Source organism: Fundulus heteroclitus, chromosome 10 (assembly GCF_011125445.2).
Source record: "Fundulus heteroclitus isolate FHET01 chromosome 10, MU-UCD_Fhet_4.1, whole genome shotgun sequence".
In the NCBI taxonomy this organism is placed as follows: domain Eukaryota; kingdom Metazoa; phylum Chordata; class Actinopteri; order Cyprinodontiformes; family Fundulidae; genus Fundulus; species Fundulus heteroclitus.
In genome coordinates this window covers 21916237-21932970 of record NC_046370.1, presented here as the reverse complement: position 1 = coordinate 21932970, position 16734 = coordinate 21916237, and the positions used below count along the sequence as shown (strand labels likewise).

Sequence of the window (16734 nt, the reverse complement as noted above, 5' to 3'; positions counted from 1 at the left end):
TGCTCCAACAACTTTATATGCATTTATGGTCAGAACTCCAAATAAAAACTTAGTTTCTGCAAAAGCAGATAAGCCGGTACAGTCAGTTAAGAACCATTGAATTCAGTTAAGTGGGTCATCACTTGTTAAATAAATTCAAGATTCTCATTTTTATTAAAAATATATAATAATAAACAAATATAAATGTTCCGCGCCATTTCTTATGCTCTCAGAGGAACATGAACGCAGCAGCAGGATGCGGATATGACGCGTCGGATGTTGCGTACTGGGTGACATCGTTCAAAATGGCGGCGCTGGCGTCCTTGATGCTAAAATCCCGAGCAAGTATGAACCAGTTTCATGTAAATTCTATCAGCTCGAGCGGGTTTTCATCATAGCGAGAAAGCGAGCCGTCTCTAGAGCCGCGCGCTGGTGTTAGCTTTGCCCCGAGCGCAGCTTCCTGTTAGCTAAACTAGCTAGGTAGCTGCCGCTGGGACAGTCGGTGAAACCCAATCGAGTTAAAGGGTTACTGCACCGTGCAACCTTCCAGAAACACGTCTGCCTTGCTGTTTGTTTTATTTAGGTCTGCTGGCTCCCAGTCATTCCTGTCTGCTGGAGTCGTCGAGGTTTGCGTCGAAGAAGTCCGGAGGCAGCTCGAAGAACCTCGGAGGGAAGAGTCCTGGCCGGAGGTTTGGCTTCAAGAAACAAGATGGTAATATTCCCCCCTTTTTAAAATGCACCTTCTGTCCGGTCGCGCCTACATTATAGTGCCAACAGTATGGGGTCACTGCCCTTTTAACGCTCATTAACCTGAGTAAGGTCCCTCCCTATCTTGGTCCGTGGGGTCCGGCATGAAGGCTGGGCAACCTCTGCAGCTGCAGAAGGGACTTTTGAGAGGTCTGACGCTGATGATGGACGAGAAGACCTGGTTCGCAGTCTCTCAGCTCTAGTCCGTCCCAAAGGACGGTACAGAGAGAAAATGCTCTCAAAATATATATATGTGTAATACTGGATTTGTAACCTGTGTAAACCTGATTTGTGTGTAGCTTTGGGGAATTGTATGTGCAAAGCATGGTTTTTAAACCACAAAAGACGTTTTGTGTGTAACTTTGGGTACTTGCAAATGAATGCTCACATCCACGCACAAATACAAAAAAAAAAAAAAAAAAAGCGTAAAGCGCTTTACAAAAGCTTTGAGACTTCAGATATGTGCCTACACGGTGTGTTTAAACGCTGCTGGAAAGCTGGGTCATATGTTTTTGGTGGAGGGGGGGTTATTTCTTAGCATTTATTATTTATGAGGTTAGGGCTGGACAATGATTATCTATCTATCTATCTATCTATCTATCTATATATCTATATATATATATATATATATATATATATATATATATATATATATATATATATATATATATATATATATATATAATCATTGCTTGATAGACCTATAGCAATGATAGAAAACGGTTGATAAAAAGTTCAGTAGAATAACAGCTTTCTGTCCTTGTGCATTTTAGCTGCTCCGTCACAAGCCCCGCCCCCTTCAAAGAGTTCAGAGAGCACATGTTTGTTTTTTTTTCTTTTTTAAATACAAAAAAGTTGGTTGACTAAAGAGTTGAGTTTGAATTTAGTGTTTGTGTGTCTGTAACTAAAAATAGGTTGCTAAGCAACAGCATAAAATGACCAGGGCTGCACTTAAAGAAAAGTTTAGAATTTGTTGATAATTATCGATATCGATCCAATAGGATTTCTATTTTATGGTTGTTTGGGGTTTTTGTTCTAGATTGTCCAGCCCTATATAAGGTAGACCTATATTTACTTTGGGACATTCAGCTCAGGTGGAAAAACTTTACTTATGCAACATCTGACCATTTCTCGTTTTTAGATTCAAATTTATTCAAATTCTTGAGGACTGCAATGTATGGCTTGTTACAGCAAATGAAGAGCGTGCAGCAGCAGCGTCATGCCTGCAGTCAAGTGTAAACAAACTGTTCAGATGTGCACTGCAGGGCACGGCGCTTTTTTTTTCAGATTGTACCGCATTCATCTCTCACTGTCTGCTTAGCTCCTGTCACTTTATTTTATTTTATTTATTGTTTTTACGGTGGCTGGATTGTCACCAGCTTCCACTTCCAGCTCGTTCTTCCATAGACTTTCGTAGAAGCGGTGCGTGTGAAACCTGTATAGTTTTGGCAATACTGTGTACGCTTTTATGGCCCAAAGGAATAATTTACTTCTTATATTTAGTTTATAATCTCTTCCAAGTGTAATGACAAGCGTCGCATGACACCATCTGACCGCCGTGTCCCACATGCCCTCTCACTGTGGGTGTCATTTTCAAAGTGGAAACACCTGATCGGGGGAGGAGCCAGATTGGTTTGACCACTTGCACGTGTTCAAAGGTTTTGCTGCATTTTGCGGTGGATCCGTGACGTTCGTTAAGCTCCGCGTTTCCAGCGGTCTTTCTCACAGGATCCCACGTCGGTGTGGTGCGCTGATTTTTTTCCCTGCTTCTGTCCTTAAGGCGACTTCGTCCATGCTGGGAACATCCTCGCCACACAGAGGGAGATGAGGTATCACCCCGGAGGACACGTGAGTAACCTTTTTCTTCTTCAGGGGATGTTGATGTGGATATTTAATATTAATCCAGCCTTAGATATAAAAAAACAAAGAGCAATTGATGTGCAATTAAAATAAGAGATTCTTGCTCCGTTATGAACTACCAGCTCCATCACAACAGGATAAATGCAAGTTATTAGGTGGGTTAATTCCTTTAAGGCTATAATGATTTAAGATCTAAAGTGTAACTCACCCCGAAGAAAAACCATAACCCACTCGCAGACCCATTTTTATTTATTTCTTTTTTTTTTAAAAAGCTACCAGAGTGAGCGGTTCCAAGAGACTCTGAGGAACGGGGCTAAGTTTGGGGAGTTGCTGGGAGTTAAGTGGGGTTGTTGTCAGGAAGAGGGGAAGTGACGGGGTCGACATCTGTTGGTTTAAACACGGATCGGTCTTTTGAAGCGGAGTGTTTCATTCACACCTCCCTCGTCACCCGAGGTTGAGGAAAGCTTTGTGGAGCCCAGCGGGCCTCAGCCTCCTTAGTTGGAGGTGCCGGCTCAAGGCGCTGACTCGGCGATGCCCAAAGCCGGCGCTGCCGAGTCGCTGGAAGACAGGATGGGTTAGGGCTGGTCGATAAACCGACGTAGACGTGCTGTAGCAACGTTTCAACCCATAAAGGTCAGTATTAAGATGATTTTAGGCCAAATGTTGCAGAATTTAACAGGTCTACACAAACATGGCAAGATTTGCACAGTAATATAAAGATGGTACCTTTAAGGTCCCATTTAAATATTTTCTGAGTAAAAAAAAAGTTGATTTGGGCTTCATTTGTTCTTAAAGTCTAAACATTAACCTGAAAGCTGCCAAATCTTTTTCTTACAGCGACTTGTTTTTTCCTGAGAATCGCTGTTGGTCGCTGCACAGGAAGTAGCTTCAGAGGAAATGATGCAGAGTCTAGAAAGTTCATTTGTTGGTGCAACACTTGTAATGAGGCCCTCAGCTGGGGCGCTATGAAAGGTGGCATAGCAGGAACCACGGGCCCCGATCGCTTCATTTAGACGCTTTCCTCCTACTGGATGTCATTACAAGGTGGAAACAGTTTGATGTAGGGCTGAACAATTAAGGTTGGACTTTATGTTCAACAAGGATTGATGTCCAATTAAATTAAAAGCTGTTCTCTTGAATAATATTCTGATCAACAGAAACATTAAAAGTTCTTGTTTTGAATAGTCCTTTACAAACATCTTTTTTAAGAGAGCATTTTTGTTGCTTGTGGTTAATGCAGAGAAAAGTCAAAATTGCAATTTTGGTTGAAATATATTGTAGGCAGAACACAATCATTTCTGCTCTGAGTTTAGATGCTGTGGGTCTTTTAGCACCTTATCTGCACAGCGAGGAAACAAAATTATTTGTTGTTTGTATATCTTTAAAAAGACATGATAAATTAAACTGGGAAAAAAAATCGCATTAAATCGCAATATTAAGAAAAAAAATCGCAATTAGATTATTTTCCAAAATCGTTCAGCCCTAGTTTGATGTCCTCAGTATTTTCTAATCCCTCCCCGTCCTGCAGGTGGGCATGGGTACCAACAACACCCTGTATGCGCTGGAGGACGGCTTCGTCAGGTTCACCAAGGAGGTCTACATCCCAGCGCCCCGAAGCCCCGAGGCCACCAGCGTCATCACCAAGCTGCCCCGAGGAGCCGTGCTCTACAAGACCTTCATCAGCGTGCTGCCCGTGAAACAGGAGGGCAGATTCAAGCTGGTGGACCTGGTCTGAGGGAGTCGGAGCCCGGTGGGGACTCTTTTCTCTTTTTCAGGAACAATGCCAGAGAAGTCGGTGACTCTGGGCTTCTTACATCCCGTTGGATTATACTGACGGCTGGAAATGCTGAGCGAACCTCTAATCAGTGATGCTTTTACAGGTTTCCTGTTGCATTCAGAACCGCTTCTCATTAAAAATGAGCCTGTCGGGGATGTATTTATTATAGTTTCAGAAAAACGCAGCATATTAGGCATTAGACGGATTAGTGAGATGTGATATTTAATCCAGATTTCTCTTCAGTTTAAGGTCAATGCCCATATTTGGTCTGCTCTAATAAAGTTTTATATATAAAAATCCTAATGTTGAATGTTTTTTTGTGTGTGTGTTGGGGGGGGGGGGCATGTTTAAGTCACTGCAGTTTGCCTCTGGTGGCTTATGTTGCCTCTTGTGAGTAAAAAACCAGGTGTTTGAGAACAAGTTTTTATTTGAGCATTTATCAGAGTGCTACTAGTTATGGTTTCCTTTGGCCACCAGGTGTCGCACTATCAATAGTAATAATTTGATTCCTTCACCGTGCTTATTTTTCTTTGAGGACTGAACAGCCCATTAAAGGACAAGTAATGCTTAAAATCTACTGCAGTTCCCTTTAAATCACACCAGATCTGCTATTTAAGGTTAGCGCCTCATTCATTTAACTATATGTTGTCTAAAATGTGTGTTATGGGGCTGTCGTTAGCGAAATCCACGGTCAAACGCTGATGCTCAGAAAGTTAAATTACCAACACCGGCCAGTAGGTGTCGCACATTCCTCCCCTGCACAGTTAACTGGAAACAGGTTTATGAAGCTAGGTTTTTTGAAACCGTTCTCCAGACTTTAATCATTCTTCGGTGGATGAGTGAAAGCAGAAACCGCTTATTGATCGAATTATGTTTTGACTGAAGAAGCCTTCACTAAGAACAGGAGATAATGAGCTGCAGTTATCTGCTGGTATGCAGAGGGAGTGTGGGGGACGCTTGGTGTAAAGCAGGGAGGTAGAATGTCATGAAAGAGAAAGGAATGATGGATGTGAGGAGTGTGACGTGGGCTAAATTTGTGGAAATTTTGTAGGTCACTTTGATTCCCCACAGTCAGCACTGAAAACTGTAAATAGGAGCTCAAATTTGTTTTTGATTTTTTTAGTTATTAACTTGATCTCCATTGCTATTCAGCCCTGCTCTGTCAAACAACAGTATATTTTACTGGTACAGATAAGCCTAACGTTCATACCACTGACCGATTTAGGGTTTAAAGTTGTTTTTTTTCCCTTCAAGCATTAAACATCTGTTCAACCTGTGATCGGCAAGTGGAAAGCATTCGGAACAGCTGCAAACCAAGATATAAATGCTCAGCCACCTAAACTGACAGGCTGAGCAAGCGCAGCATTAATCAGAGAAGTGAGGAGCTGCAGAGATCCACTGCTCAGGAGGGAGACTCTGACAACAGCGGACTTCAAAAATCTGGCTTCCATCATGGAACTGTGGCAATAAAGACATAATTTCTGCTTAAACCTTGTTGCTAATCATGTAGAGGATGCAGCAAATGTGGAAGATGGGGTACTTCCCAGCTTAAAAAAAAAATTAAAATTTGAATTCACAGTGTGATGGAAAATAAGTTCTGAATACAACAAGCCTACAGTGAAATGTGGGGCATGATGTCAAGGACAAGAAAGCTAAGGGGCGATGATCAAGCTGAGTACCAGGAAGTCCTGGGGGGGGGGGGCAGTTCAAATGTTACAAATGGGCCATGGTATAAGTTCACCTTCTAACAGAACAATAATCCTTAAAATACAGCCTGAGCTGTGATGGACTGATTTACATGAAAGCAAGTTTATGGTTTAGAAGGCCGCAAAGTCCAGGCTGAAAACATGCCTTAAAAGACTTGCAAGGAATACAGCAAAGGGAACTTCTACAAAGTATTCACTCATAGGAATGAATTCACACTGCGTGTTTCTGATTTGAACTTGTATGTAAAAAAAAAAATGTTTTTGAAAGCCATGATTGACAACTATGAACTTCTTTGTATTGTCGTATTAGAGAAAAAAACACTAAGATATGTTACAAATTGTGGTTACTACTGGCCAAAACGGGACAAACTGCTATGTGTACTATTGCAAGGCACTGGATGTACCTTCAGTCGGTGTGTGTGGTTTGTGTTTCCCGTGGTGAACGTTTGACCCTGCTGGTTAAAGAGTAACTCTGCTCCGCCGTATTTCCCCCTCTTCACCAGTTACCAATGAGTCCACAGCGCTGCAGTTTCGGCTAGCGAGACCTTACCAGACCGGCTTTTCGTGCTGCATTTGCATGAAGACAGAGTCCACATGCTTTGACAACAGCTCTTATGACATGCCCGTACAGTCTGTTTCCTCTGTGGTTTGGAGGATAAAAAAACTTAACATCTTCTAAGTAGCGAGGTGTTTTGTTCAGACATCCACCTGAACCCATTGGAAGAGAAAAAAATCCGGAAACACATCTGCAGGAGAGAACATGGTAAAAGCTCGATTTAGGTTTACCTGTCTGCATAACTCAAGGCGTTACTCGTGCCGAGCTGGATTTAACTCAGACGATTTATGTTCTACGCAGTAACTTTCATTTCGTACATTCATTAACAACAGAGTGGATCCTTAACTCAGAAAACGTTCTGAATCTTCGCTTTTATGTTATCACTAGGGAAATAACAGGTGAGGGGAGTAAAATAGAAACCAAATCCCGGTGTGGATGTTTTGACTTGACTTGGCTAATCAAGTAAATGCTTTATAACTCCTATCAATATTTAAACAGGCATCGCATCACGTTCTAAGTGAGCCAGCATTTAAACATTACACATCAACCTGCTTTGCAAAATGGGAGTTATTGTTAAACCTTTCGCAGGCTCTTGGACAAACCCCTAGTGAATGTTCAGGGTAGAATCATTGGGACTTGTTCCTCTCACTGATGAAGAAACCAAAACAGCGTCCAGATGGTCGGGAAGAAAATGTAAATGAAGACGCACATGTTGAAACCCCTTAAATTATAATATCTGATCGAATGAATAGCAGAGTTTGCAGAGTGAGTATGCTCATGGGCCACGTCTTCATGGTGGGTGCTCCACAGGCCTGGAAGCCCACAGCGCTGTTCAGCAGGGCCAACATTCAGAGCTGTGAAGACAAGTTCCTTGCTCTTGCTTTTTTTTTTTTTTTTGTCACTCTTCAATCCTTCAGATCCTCAGGCTGGTATCGCCGCCGTCCTTGGTTAACAATAACCGATTATAAGACGTTATTGAGAAACTGACTCCCCTCGTCTTTGCAGAATCCTTTCAGTTCAGTTACGTTGGAGGGTTTTCCAGCATGAACAGCATGTTTAAAGTCATGCCACGGGGTCTTGATCAGATTTAAGATCAGGCTTTAACTAGGCCACTCCAAAACCTTCCCTTTGCTTTTTACCAGCTTTTCTCAGCTGGACTTGCTGACGCCGTTACCTGTGTTCGGACAGCGAACGCAGGTGATGATTAACTGGCAAAGCAATGACCCCGAACAGGAACATTCACATTGTCATAAACCCAAAGCTTCTGGCATTACGCCTTTTGCATCTGCCGGACATGACACAGCCACTAGTCTTCACGTAAACCAACAATATGAACGCATCTGACCCCCTAAATTCAAGGCTCTGCCTGTTTCTGGTGACCTTGATGATCTGTTTTGAGTGACTGTTAAATGCTATGGCAACAGCCTGCGACATCATCGCTCAGCTTTGCCTCCTTGTGTCTAGACAGTAAGGTTTCTTGCAGTTAAAGGCATTCTGTTGGGTTTATTTTCCGTTTGTCAGTGAGTTTATGTGGAGCATGTCAGTGCGGATTCAGTCATCCAGGTTTGTGCGTAAAAGTGGCTTTAATAAGAATAAGATTAATGCGTGTGAATGGTTGTGAAACTCAGAAAACAATCAAAGTTAACTTGTCTCTTATTCTCACAATGCACTATGTGGCCAAAACTATTGGATCACTCGCTTTTAGACGCATAGATTTGAGCAACATGGTTCAGCGTCAAGAATACCTGGTAACTTTAAATTCTGATCACGTCAGCAAAAGAAGCACATCGATTGCATTTCTTCTGCAAATTACATTGCCTTGACGTGTTTAAATAGCCGATGACCATTTTCTATATTTCTATGATAGAATATGTGTGATCCATTTGGTTTGATCCCCTGGGTCAGTAACACGTCAGCGGGAGACAAAAGCAGGATCAAACAAATAGTAGAATTGGCCGGTAAAATGTTGGTACCAAATAACCTGTCCTAACAGGTGTGTGATTCACACAAAAAGGCGAAAGATGTCGACAACATCATGGTGAATTTGAGCTCCATCCATCTGGAAAGAGGTTGATGCAGATTAAGGCAAGAACGAGTAGATGAACAAAGTGGTTTAGTATCAAGTTGGCCCGCCCTTTGCTGTTAGAAGGACTCCCCCTTTCTTTCAACGAGATTTAACAGCGTGTGTATGGAAATTCTTCCTGAAGTGCATATGTGAGGTCAGACACTGATGTTGGACAAGAGTACCTTGCTTTCAGTCTCTATTCTACTAATTTCCGCCCAAATGTGTGCTTTTGGGTTGAGGTCAGACTGTGCAAGACAGTCAAGTTTTTCCACACCATACTTGCTCATCCGAGTCTATGGATTGCTTCATGCACTGGTGCCCAGTCATGGAGGCGGTCATCCCCAAACGATTTCCATGGAATTGTCCCAGCATTAAAAATTCCTTTCACTGGGACCAAGTGGCCGAGTCCAAATACTCAGACAAGAGTCCCAGCACGCCTTACACCACTGTATCCAGGGCTTTGCTTTGGACCTGGTGATGTTTGCCTTGGACAAAGCTGATAGGCCACAGAAACTCGTTTCATGAAGATCTCTGTGCTATGCACTTTAGCATCTGCTGACCCTGACTCAGGACTTCACAGGGCGTACCACATTGCTGTCATTTCAGTTGCTTCCGTTTTGCTATACCACTAACAAACCTTAAAGCAGTTAGTAGAAAGGAAAGTTCACAACTGCACTTAATGCACACGTGGTTTCCGATCACAGGGTATGATGTTTTGTGGCTTCTTTCTTTCAGCCCTACCACAGAAATATCAAGATTACAGGACACTGGTGTCACTTTTCTTTTGTAGTCTTCTCCTGACTGATACCTTTGTAATATTAAAATTATTTTAAGTCTTTCCACCTTCTCTGAAAACCCATCGCTTTACCCGATGAATGTAAATGTCAAGCAAATCCTACAAGGACCGCTGATTCACTCTAACTGATGCTAATGGTGCAACTAAGAACACTGAATGTTGAAATGTGAACAAAAGGTAATACTGCCGATTATTCTTATTTCTGTTTTTATTCAGTACACCTGCTTGTTTTTTTTTTTTCAGTTGAGTTGTGCAGAGTCTTTGTTACAGTGAAGGCAGACACATTTTTCAAATGATCCATCATGTTGTTTTTTTTAACTTTACTAAAACCTGGTATCTTCAACAATGGTGTGTGCACTTTTGAAAGCCTCTGTGTGTCTTTCAGACTAGTATTGTGTCACCCTTCACATAAGTGAATAGATGTCATTCTCCGGCCGGCGGTATGCCAGGCTTGAGTCAGAGTCATTAACATGTGAATAACCCAAGATTCAAACAGATTTCCCAGCAGCTCTGACTAAGAGAACCGTTATTTCATTTTACAGAAGCCCTTCTCTTGGTGTCGCTAGGGTGCCTGCAACAGTAGAAACGTCTTGCACGGGGATTTTGCCCATCAGGGAGACAGAATCCTGAAACTTGGAGACGTGCACAGGGAAGAGGCTGAACTCCGAGCGGCTGCGCCACGTGCTTCTGGACGCATGTGTGGGGATTCATCATAGGTATGTATGGACAGGTGAACGTCCACAGACTGGATATTGGTTGGAGACGCCTGTAGGGCGGGGTAAAATGTTTCCTCGTATGCCGGCGGTAGCTGGAATAGAACAGAACAAAATAAAAGTTACATGCAAAATCTACAAACATACAGTATTACTACTATCATCCTTCCAGAGAAGTCATTACTAATGATTTGATGCTTAAATTGGCCAAGGGTAGAGAACCCTAAAACATTTCCTATCTTCATTTATTAGTACAAATTTTTCTACACAGCTTTGTTAAAAGCAGACCAAACCTGTGATCAAGTATAGGCATATAGCTGGAGAAATCCGTTTTCATGTTCCTACCCATCCCTTGGGAAGCAGTGGGCTGTCACTGTGTGCCACCGGGGGAGCATTCTGGGGCTAAGGGTCTTGCTCATGGACCTAGAGTGCCAGTCTGTGGGATCTGAACCCGGGACCTCCGGGTCGAAAGCTCGATTTTCTAACCTCTAGGTGTGTCTTTGCCGTAACCAGTGATAATCTGAGCCACCGTTACCTCTCTATCATCTCAAACCATTCTGCTCAATCACCTCTGACCTCAAGACATTTTCATTCACTCGTGTGATTAAGTGGATATATCCTTCTGCTTACAATGGTCTCCCTAAACCTGAAAAATCCCTGCAGGTTAGCAGTTTCTCAGATACTGTGAATGCAGTATACGGCATCAGTCTGGCAGCAATGGCAACCAAAGTCACTAAAATCTCCTTTTATCCCAATGCTTAGAAAGTTGTTTTCAGAACATCCAGACGCCTATGTGCATTGCGCTGCTGCCATTTAACTGATTTGATGTTATATTCGACTGATGTGCATTGGTTGTGCTAAGATAGCATCTTCTATGCCATCTAACTGTCCCGTACAACCAGGCCTACATGTCAGAACCAAGGACCAAGTCCCAGAGAGAGATTCAGATTTCCGCTCGTCCAGAGATCCACTGTTCTCTCAAGCAGACGATCTTGAGTGCAACATCTTTCAATTCCTGTATTTCAGACAGCTTGCTAAAAAAACGGACTGACCACATGCCAATGACAGCCATTTTGAAAATAGGCGATGATCTGTTCTTGCTTTACACCCACCCAAGAATCAAAATCAAGAATCTTTATTGTCACCACATGTTACCGTGGTGAAATTTCTTTTTTAGACAGACACTCAGGATGTACGCAGATGATATACACAGGACCTGGTGCAGTATTTTCACACTATTTTCACAATTATTATTTTTTTAATATAGATATAAAAGTCAGTTTTGTCCACAGAAGTGCACACACAATCGCTCAAGCTTATGCTAAAGGTTTTTTGCTATCTTGTAAATGCAATGGTTGTTAATAGTCAATGGTGTTTAAGTTTAAGGCCATGCATTTTAACCGTTGTGGCTTTGCTGTAATTAAACTCTGCCACACTTTTTTGAGGTAAGTGGTTTGCCATCATATTTTATATACCATGTTAAAAGTCATCTGGTTGAAATCTCCACTTCCAGCAGTATCGGTCCAGACTGACATAAAGGTCAACAGAGCCTTGTGACTGCTAAAGTTATTGTAGTAGTCCCTGGGTGGCGGCTGAGTGACTGATAGCTCTCTTTTGACATTCATTAATATTTGCTAATAATTAGACCTGTTCCCGAGGCGTGCAGCCTTAAACCTGCTCCATTAAGAAGCCCTTTCCACTGGCATGCCTAATAAAGAGACCACTGATTGTTTGCTGGTGGAGAACCGGTGGACTTTGGGGCGTACCTCATCATGGCTGCCCCTGAGGCCAAAGCGCTGGGCAATCATACTGTGGATCTGCCTCTGACGGTCCTTCTTCCGTACGCTCTCATAAGACGGCAGCCGCGGCAGTGGGCCTGTCAGGTGGTAGTCATTTGGCTTTCCGATGATAAACAGCGCTCCAGGAAGCTGAGGTCCCAGCAGAGGCACAAGCACGATCAGAGAACGTTTTACCTTTCAGCATCCACACATGCAAAATCCTCAGCGAAACATCTTACCTGCGGCCCAATCGTTCTCTGATTGATGGCAGCGCCGTGCCCATTGTGGGCGATGCCGATAAGAGAACCTCTACTGCTGTAATGGGGCAGGGAATTCTGGGAACAAAGGTCATACCCACTGTGAGTTTACAATAATATAATAGAGCCAAATTGGTTTAAGTATATTTTTGCTGAGGTCAACATCTGCAGAATGCATATATCAGATAAACAGCACACATTTCAAACAGCCTGCTGTTTTGATTTTCATTATCTTGACCCTAAATTAACATGAGACGTTTTGTTGAGACCTTCTGAAATCCACTAAGTGACAATATAAAAAGCAACAAGTTGAAAGGAATGGTCCAGTTGACTAACGAGACGCCATACGTGCCAGAGAAGCCAATGCTTGATGATTTATTACTCTTGGTCTGCATGTGTACCAAATTACTAATGAGACCATTCATTCTGGGTGCTTAATACGGTCATTAATGTTCCCTTGTGTTCAGACCTGTCTAATGTATCCTCCTTTTCATGGACCAAAGACATATTTTAAATATGTATTATTCTGTCAAATAAAAAGGGAACAGAGTTGTTGTGGTTTCTAAGTATTTATTTTTTTAATGGCCGGATTTATTTCTTCTACTGTTTGTCTTTTCATGCCTTTTAGAGGTATTTAATCTTGCTACAGCTGAGATGCAGTGATTGCCTTGTCTCGTGGTGTCCAAGTTATTGATATGTTTTGTCTCTGCTTCCCCGGGCACCTCAACACTCTGCTTCCGTGATCTCAAAGCAACACAGATCTCCTTGTGAGGTTTTAATTTTTCTTCCTGCCTGATTTAGCTTTGCTTCTCATTGCAGACTCAAATGCAACGTTACGTGTGGTCGGTGTTAACTCTTACTGCATGCTCCTGCGTTCTGTGGGGCCTGAATCTGCAACAAAGAAGATCTTTTCTGTAGAGCGCCACCACCAGCATCAGTATCCCCAAGCAGAAGACTGCACACGACCCTGAGATCAAGGAGAAAGACAGTGAGGCGGCTTCAGCAGAAACAATAGGTGCACGTGGTTCAGTCCATCTGGATTGGGATGCCAAGCTTAACTCCGATGCTGCTATGATTGTTGTTGGTGGATTTCACAGGTGTGTCAGAGATCCTACATGCTTTATTTCCGCACCATGTTCACAACTCAAATAGCACTTATGACTTGTAGATGCAAACGCTCCCCGAGCAGCCGATACAGGTTGGAGCATATGACAGCAAGAAAAGTTGCCGAGGCTATTAGTTTTAAAATATCATAAATCTGGGCTATTTTCCACCTTATTGTAAGTAAACTGTGTCCGTATTAAAGGTTTCCTTTTTGTTGTGTTTACTTTTGCAATTTGTTTTGTGCAAATCTTTTTCTGCTGGTAGGCTGATAATCAAAGAGCGGTCCGAACTCTGGTTATAAACAAATAGCCTCATCAGTTTTTGACTACTTTGATTCTTCCATGTAAAGCAGCTAATGCTTTTTTCACTATTATTTATATTTATATATATATATATATATATATATATATATATATATATATATATATATATATATATACAAAGTCAGTCCACAGAAGTACACACACAATCGCTAAAGCTTATGCTAAAGTGTTTTTGCTGTCTTAAATCTTGTAAATGCAATGGTTGTTAGTAGTCAATGGTGTTTAAGGTTAAGGCCAAGATTTTAAAGATTTTAACCATTGTGGCTTTACTGTAATTAAACTTTGTCACACTTTCTTGAGATAAGTGGTTTGCCATCATCTTTTATACACTATGTGATAGGTTCTGGTTGAAAGTCCTCTAGTTGAAATTCCTGCTTCCTGCAGTATCGGTCAGGAGCGACATTAAGGTCAACAGAGCCTTGTGACTGCTAAAGTTATTGTAGTAGTTCCTGGGTGGCGGCCGAGTTAATCTTTTGACATTTATTAATATTTGCTTAATATTATATTTTTTAGATAGATTCAGATTAGCTAAAACAACCATTCCCCAAAAAAATGTGATTGCGGTTTCTGGGAACACCATTTTAAAACATTTTAAACTTATTTAATGTTCTCTATGAACAGCACAAAATCAGCAGTTTTTGCCACAAGTAGTGACACTTAGTAGATCATTACCAGTGATCTTCCATGTAAAACAGCTAATGTGATCTCTGTCAAAGCCAGAGTAGCTTTTTAATGAAATAGAAAGGCAGTTGAAAAATAAATCAACATTCACTTGAACCACTATAATATTTTAGATTTTTTTAATGCATCAGATTTACCTCTACATAGTTCATTTGGTAGTAATAGGCTAAGCAAATTTTGTGTTTTGCAAATATAGGCAACAGAATCCTTATCTCAGAAGTATTAGACATGAAGACAGAACGAATTGTTTCAAGAATGTTCCAATGCCCAATTGCACGCCTAAAAACAAATGTTATCCAGTAAACCCTAATTTGGAAAAATATCAATGTTTTGAAAATATTCCAGTTAAAGAGCTAGATTTTATATGATCATTAAGCAGAGATAAATAAAATCCACTGAGGATGCAGATTGTAATATTACTAATTTAGGCTTCAAAGTTTTTGAAGAGTAATTTCTGGCAACCATTAAAGGCTGTATGGAAACTAAACAAACAAAGTAAAATCCGGCTGCAACTTTTTTCTAAAAAAATATCATCATCATCACCATCATCTGTCTGAGCTCATTGATCAAGTCTCATTTACTATTTCATGCCTAAAGCAAGATCTGTGCACTAAATGACCCAGAAAGTACCTGTATGATTTTGTTCTCGCCTCACATGTATCTTGTCCACAGAAATGTGTCGAGGATTCCGAGAATAAGACAAATGACTCACCTGAAGCCAAGATGACAGTCAGCAGATCTGAATTCATGGCAGGAGCCTCTGTTGGAGCCAGAAGCAAGAAAAAAGGAAACTACCCTCAGTTTATCTGTACAGTCAGTGTTTCTTCCCTGTGTGCATCATCTAGTTTTTCAAACAAGTCTTTGCTTTCCACTCGATCTACAAGGAAACAGTCTTTAGGCTTTTTTTTTAAAACGATCCTATTTCGTAGATTAACCAGCGAGTAAATATTAAAGCCATGTAGACAGAGAGGGTGAGCCTCCTGCCCCCATTCTGTGGGAAAAGAACATGAAACCTGGGTACGTTAAAGCTGAGTCTTTTGCAAACCCTAGTGGAAGTTGCTGGAAGTGCACACAGAGAGAAGGTTTTTACAAAAGCATCAACAGATTGCACATTTCCAAAGCCACTGCTATGAGAACTTTGTTCATCAACCTCCCCATTTCCTTTATCTCCAGTGACACCATCATTGTTTTTGTCATCAGAGTGCAACATCTCTTTCAGTGCTATCATCTGGAGCCTATTGTCAAGTCTTCAGAGTCCTGGTCGCTGCTTGAGTCTTAAGAACACACTGAGCTATATGACGTCTGGATCTGCCACCAGAGCTTTGCCGCTGGACCTGGCACCTTCAAGTCACCCTCTATAGGTTTTCCGGTGTACCCTTGGGCCTCTATGTTAATTTGGACTTTGGTTTGGAAGCTTTATGGTTTAAATTTTTTTTTATTCGACATTCTCTTTTCATCGAAATCTGCCCACCTCTGGGGTTAGAAAAGACAGAGCAGAGGCACAAAAATAACAAAGAAACACTGGTCCAGGAATACGTTGTATGTTAGAGAGGATAATGGCGGACTAGCTCCACAGGTGGCTGCGTCTAAGAAAGAAACACAGTGGAGTAGACCAGCTCTGAGCCGGTTTTCAGGTCAGGAACGATGAAAGAGAGCACAGACAGTTAGTGGCAGTAAAAGCTCAGTAAATAGCTATATCTAGGAAAGAAACAGGTTGAGACTCTTTAAGTCACCTTGAAATGTTTCAGATCATTAAACAAATTCTAAAATCAAAGACGATCTGAGTAATATACAAAAAGCATTTAAATTATGATTCCATTTCCTAAAGAAAGAGGACTTATTAAACCAGCTTTATAGCTAACTTCGTTGTAATTAGTTACTGTTAACATTTTTGTTGTTTTGGTTTAGCTGGCCACATCCGTGCTTGTTTAGTGTCTGAGCTGTTGAATCAAGAACTCAATAAATAGAACCTGTCTTATGACATGATGTAGGCTAGTTTATCCAAGAAAAATAAAAAACACAATGCCATGATCTGAAAGGCATTTAAAAACAGATTGGAAACAATGGATTTGGGACTGAACTGGACCACAGTGAGAATTATCAATAAATATAGATCTACAATGGAGAATCATTCCAAGGAGTGGCCGACCTACCAAAATTACTCCAGGAGTCCATTGATAACCCAAAACATACAAAGCTCTCACTTGCTCTGGTTAAGGTTGATGTTTAAGACTCAGAACGAGACTAAACAAAACTGGCATCCACTGGAGAGTTTTAAAGCAAAAAAAGTGATGCCTTAACCCTAACTCTGCTTTTGACCAGAAAATCCTTAGAATGTAGGGCTTTTAGTAAATCCAAGTGAGCTGTGACATGACATTAAAGTCATGCTCGA

General features: G+C 41.5%; 1 protein-coding gene across 1 annotated transcript; it reads left to right on the top strand.

Annotated features, from left to right (window-relative positions):
• The first annotated feature begins 212 nt into the window (after positions 1–212).
• On the top strand, positions 213–4666 carry mrpl27 (mitochondrial ribosomal protein L27). The gene is made up of 4 exons (XM_012855945.3): positions 213–324; positions 563–691; positions 2507–2574; positions 4115–4666. Exons 1-4 carry the CDS (start codon positions 219–221, stop codon positions 4319–4321), a joined length of 510 nt encoding a protein of 169 aa, XP_012711399.2. The 5' UTR covers positions 213–218; the 3' UTR covers positions 4322–4666.
• Positions 4667–16734: the final 12068 nt, after the last annotated feature.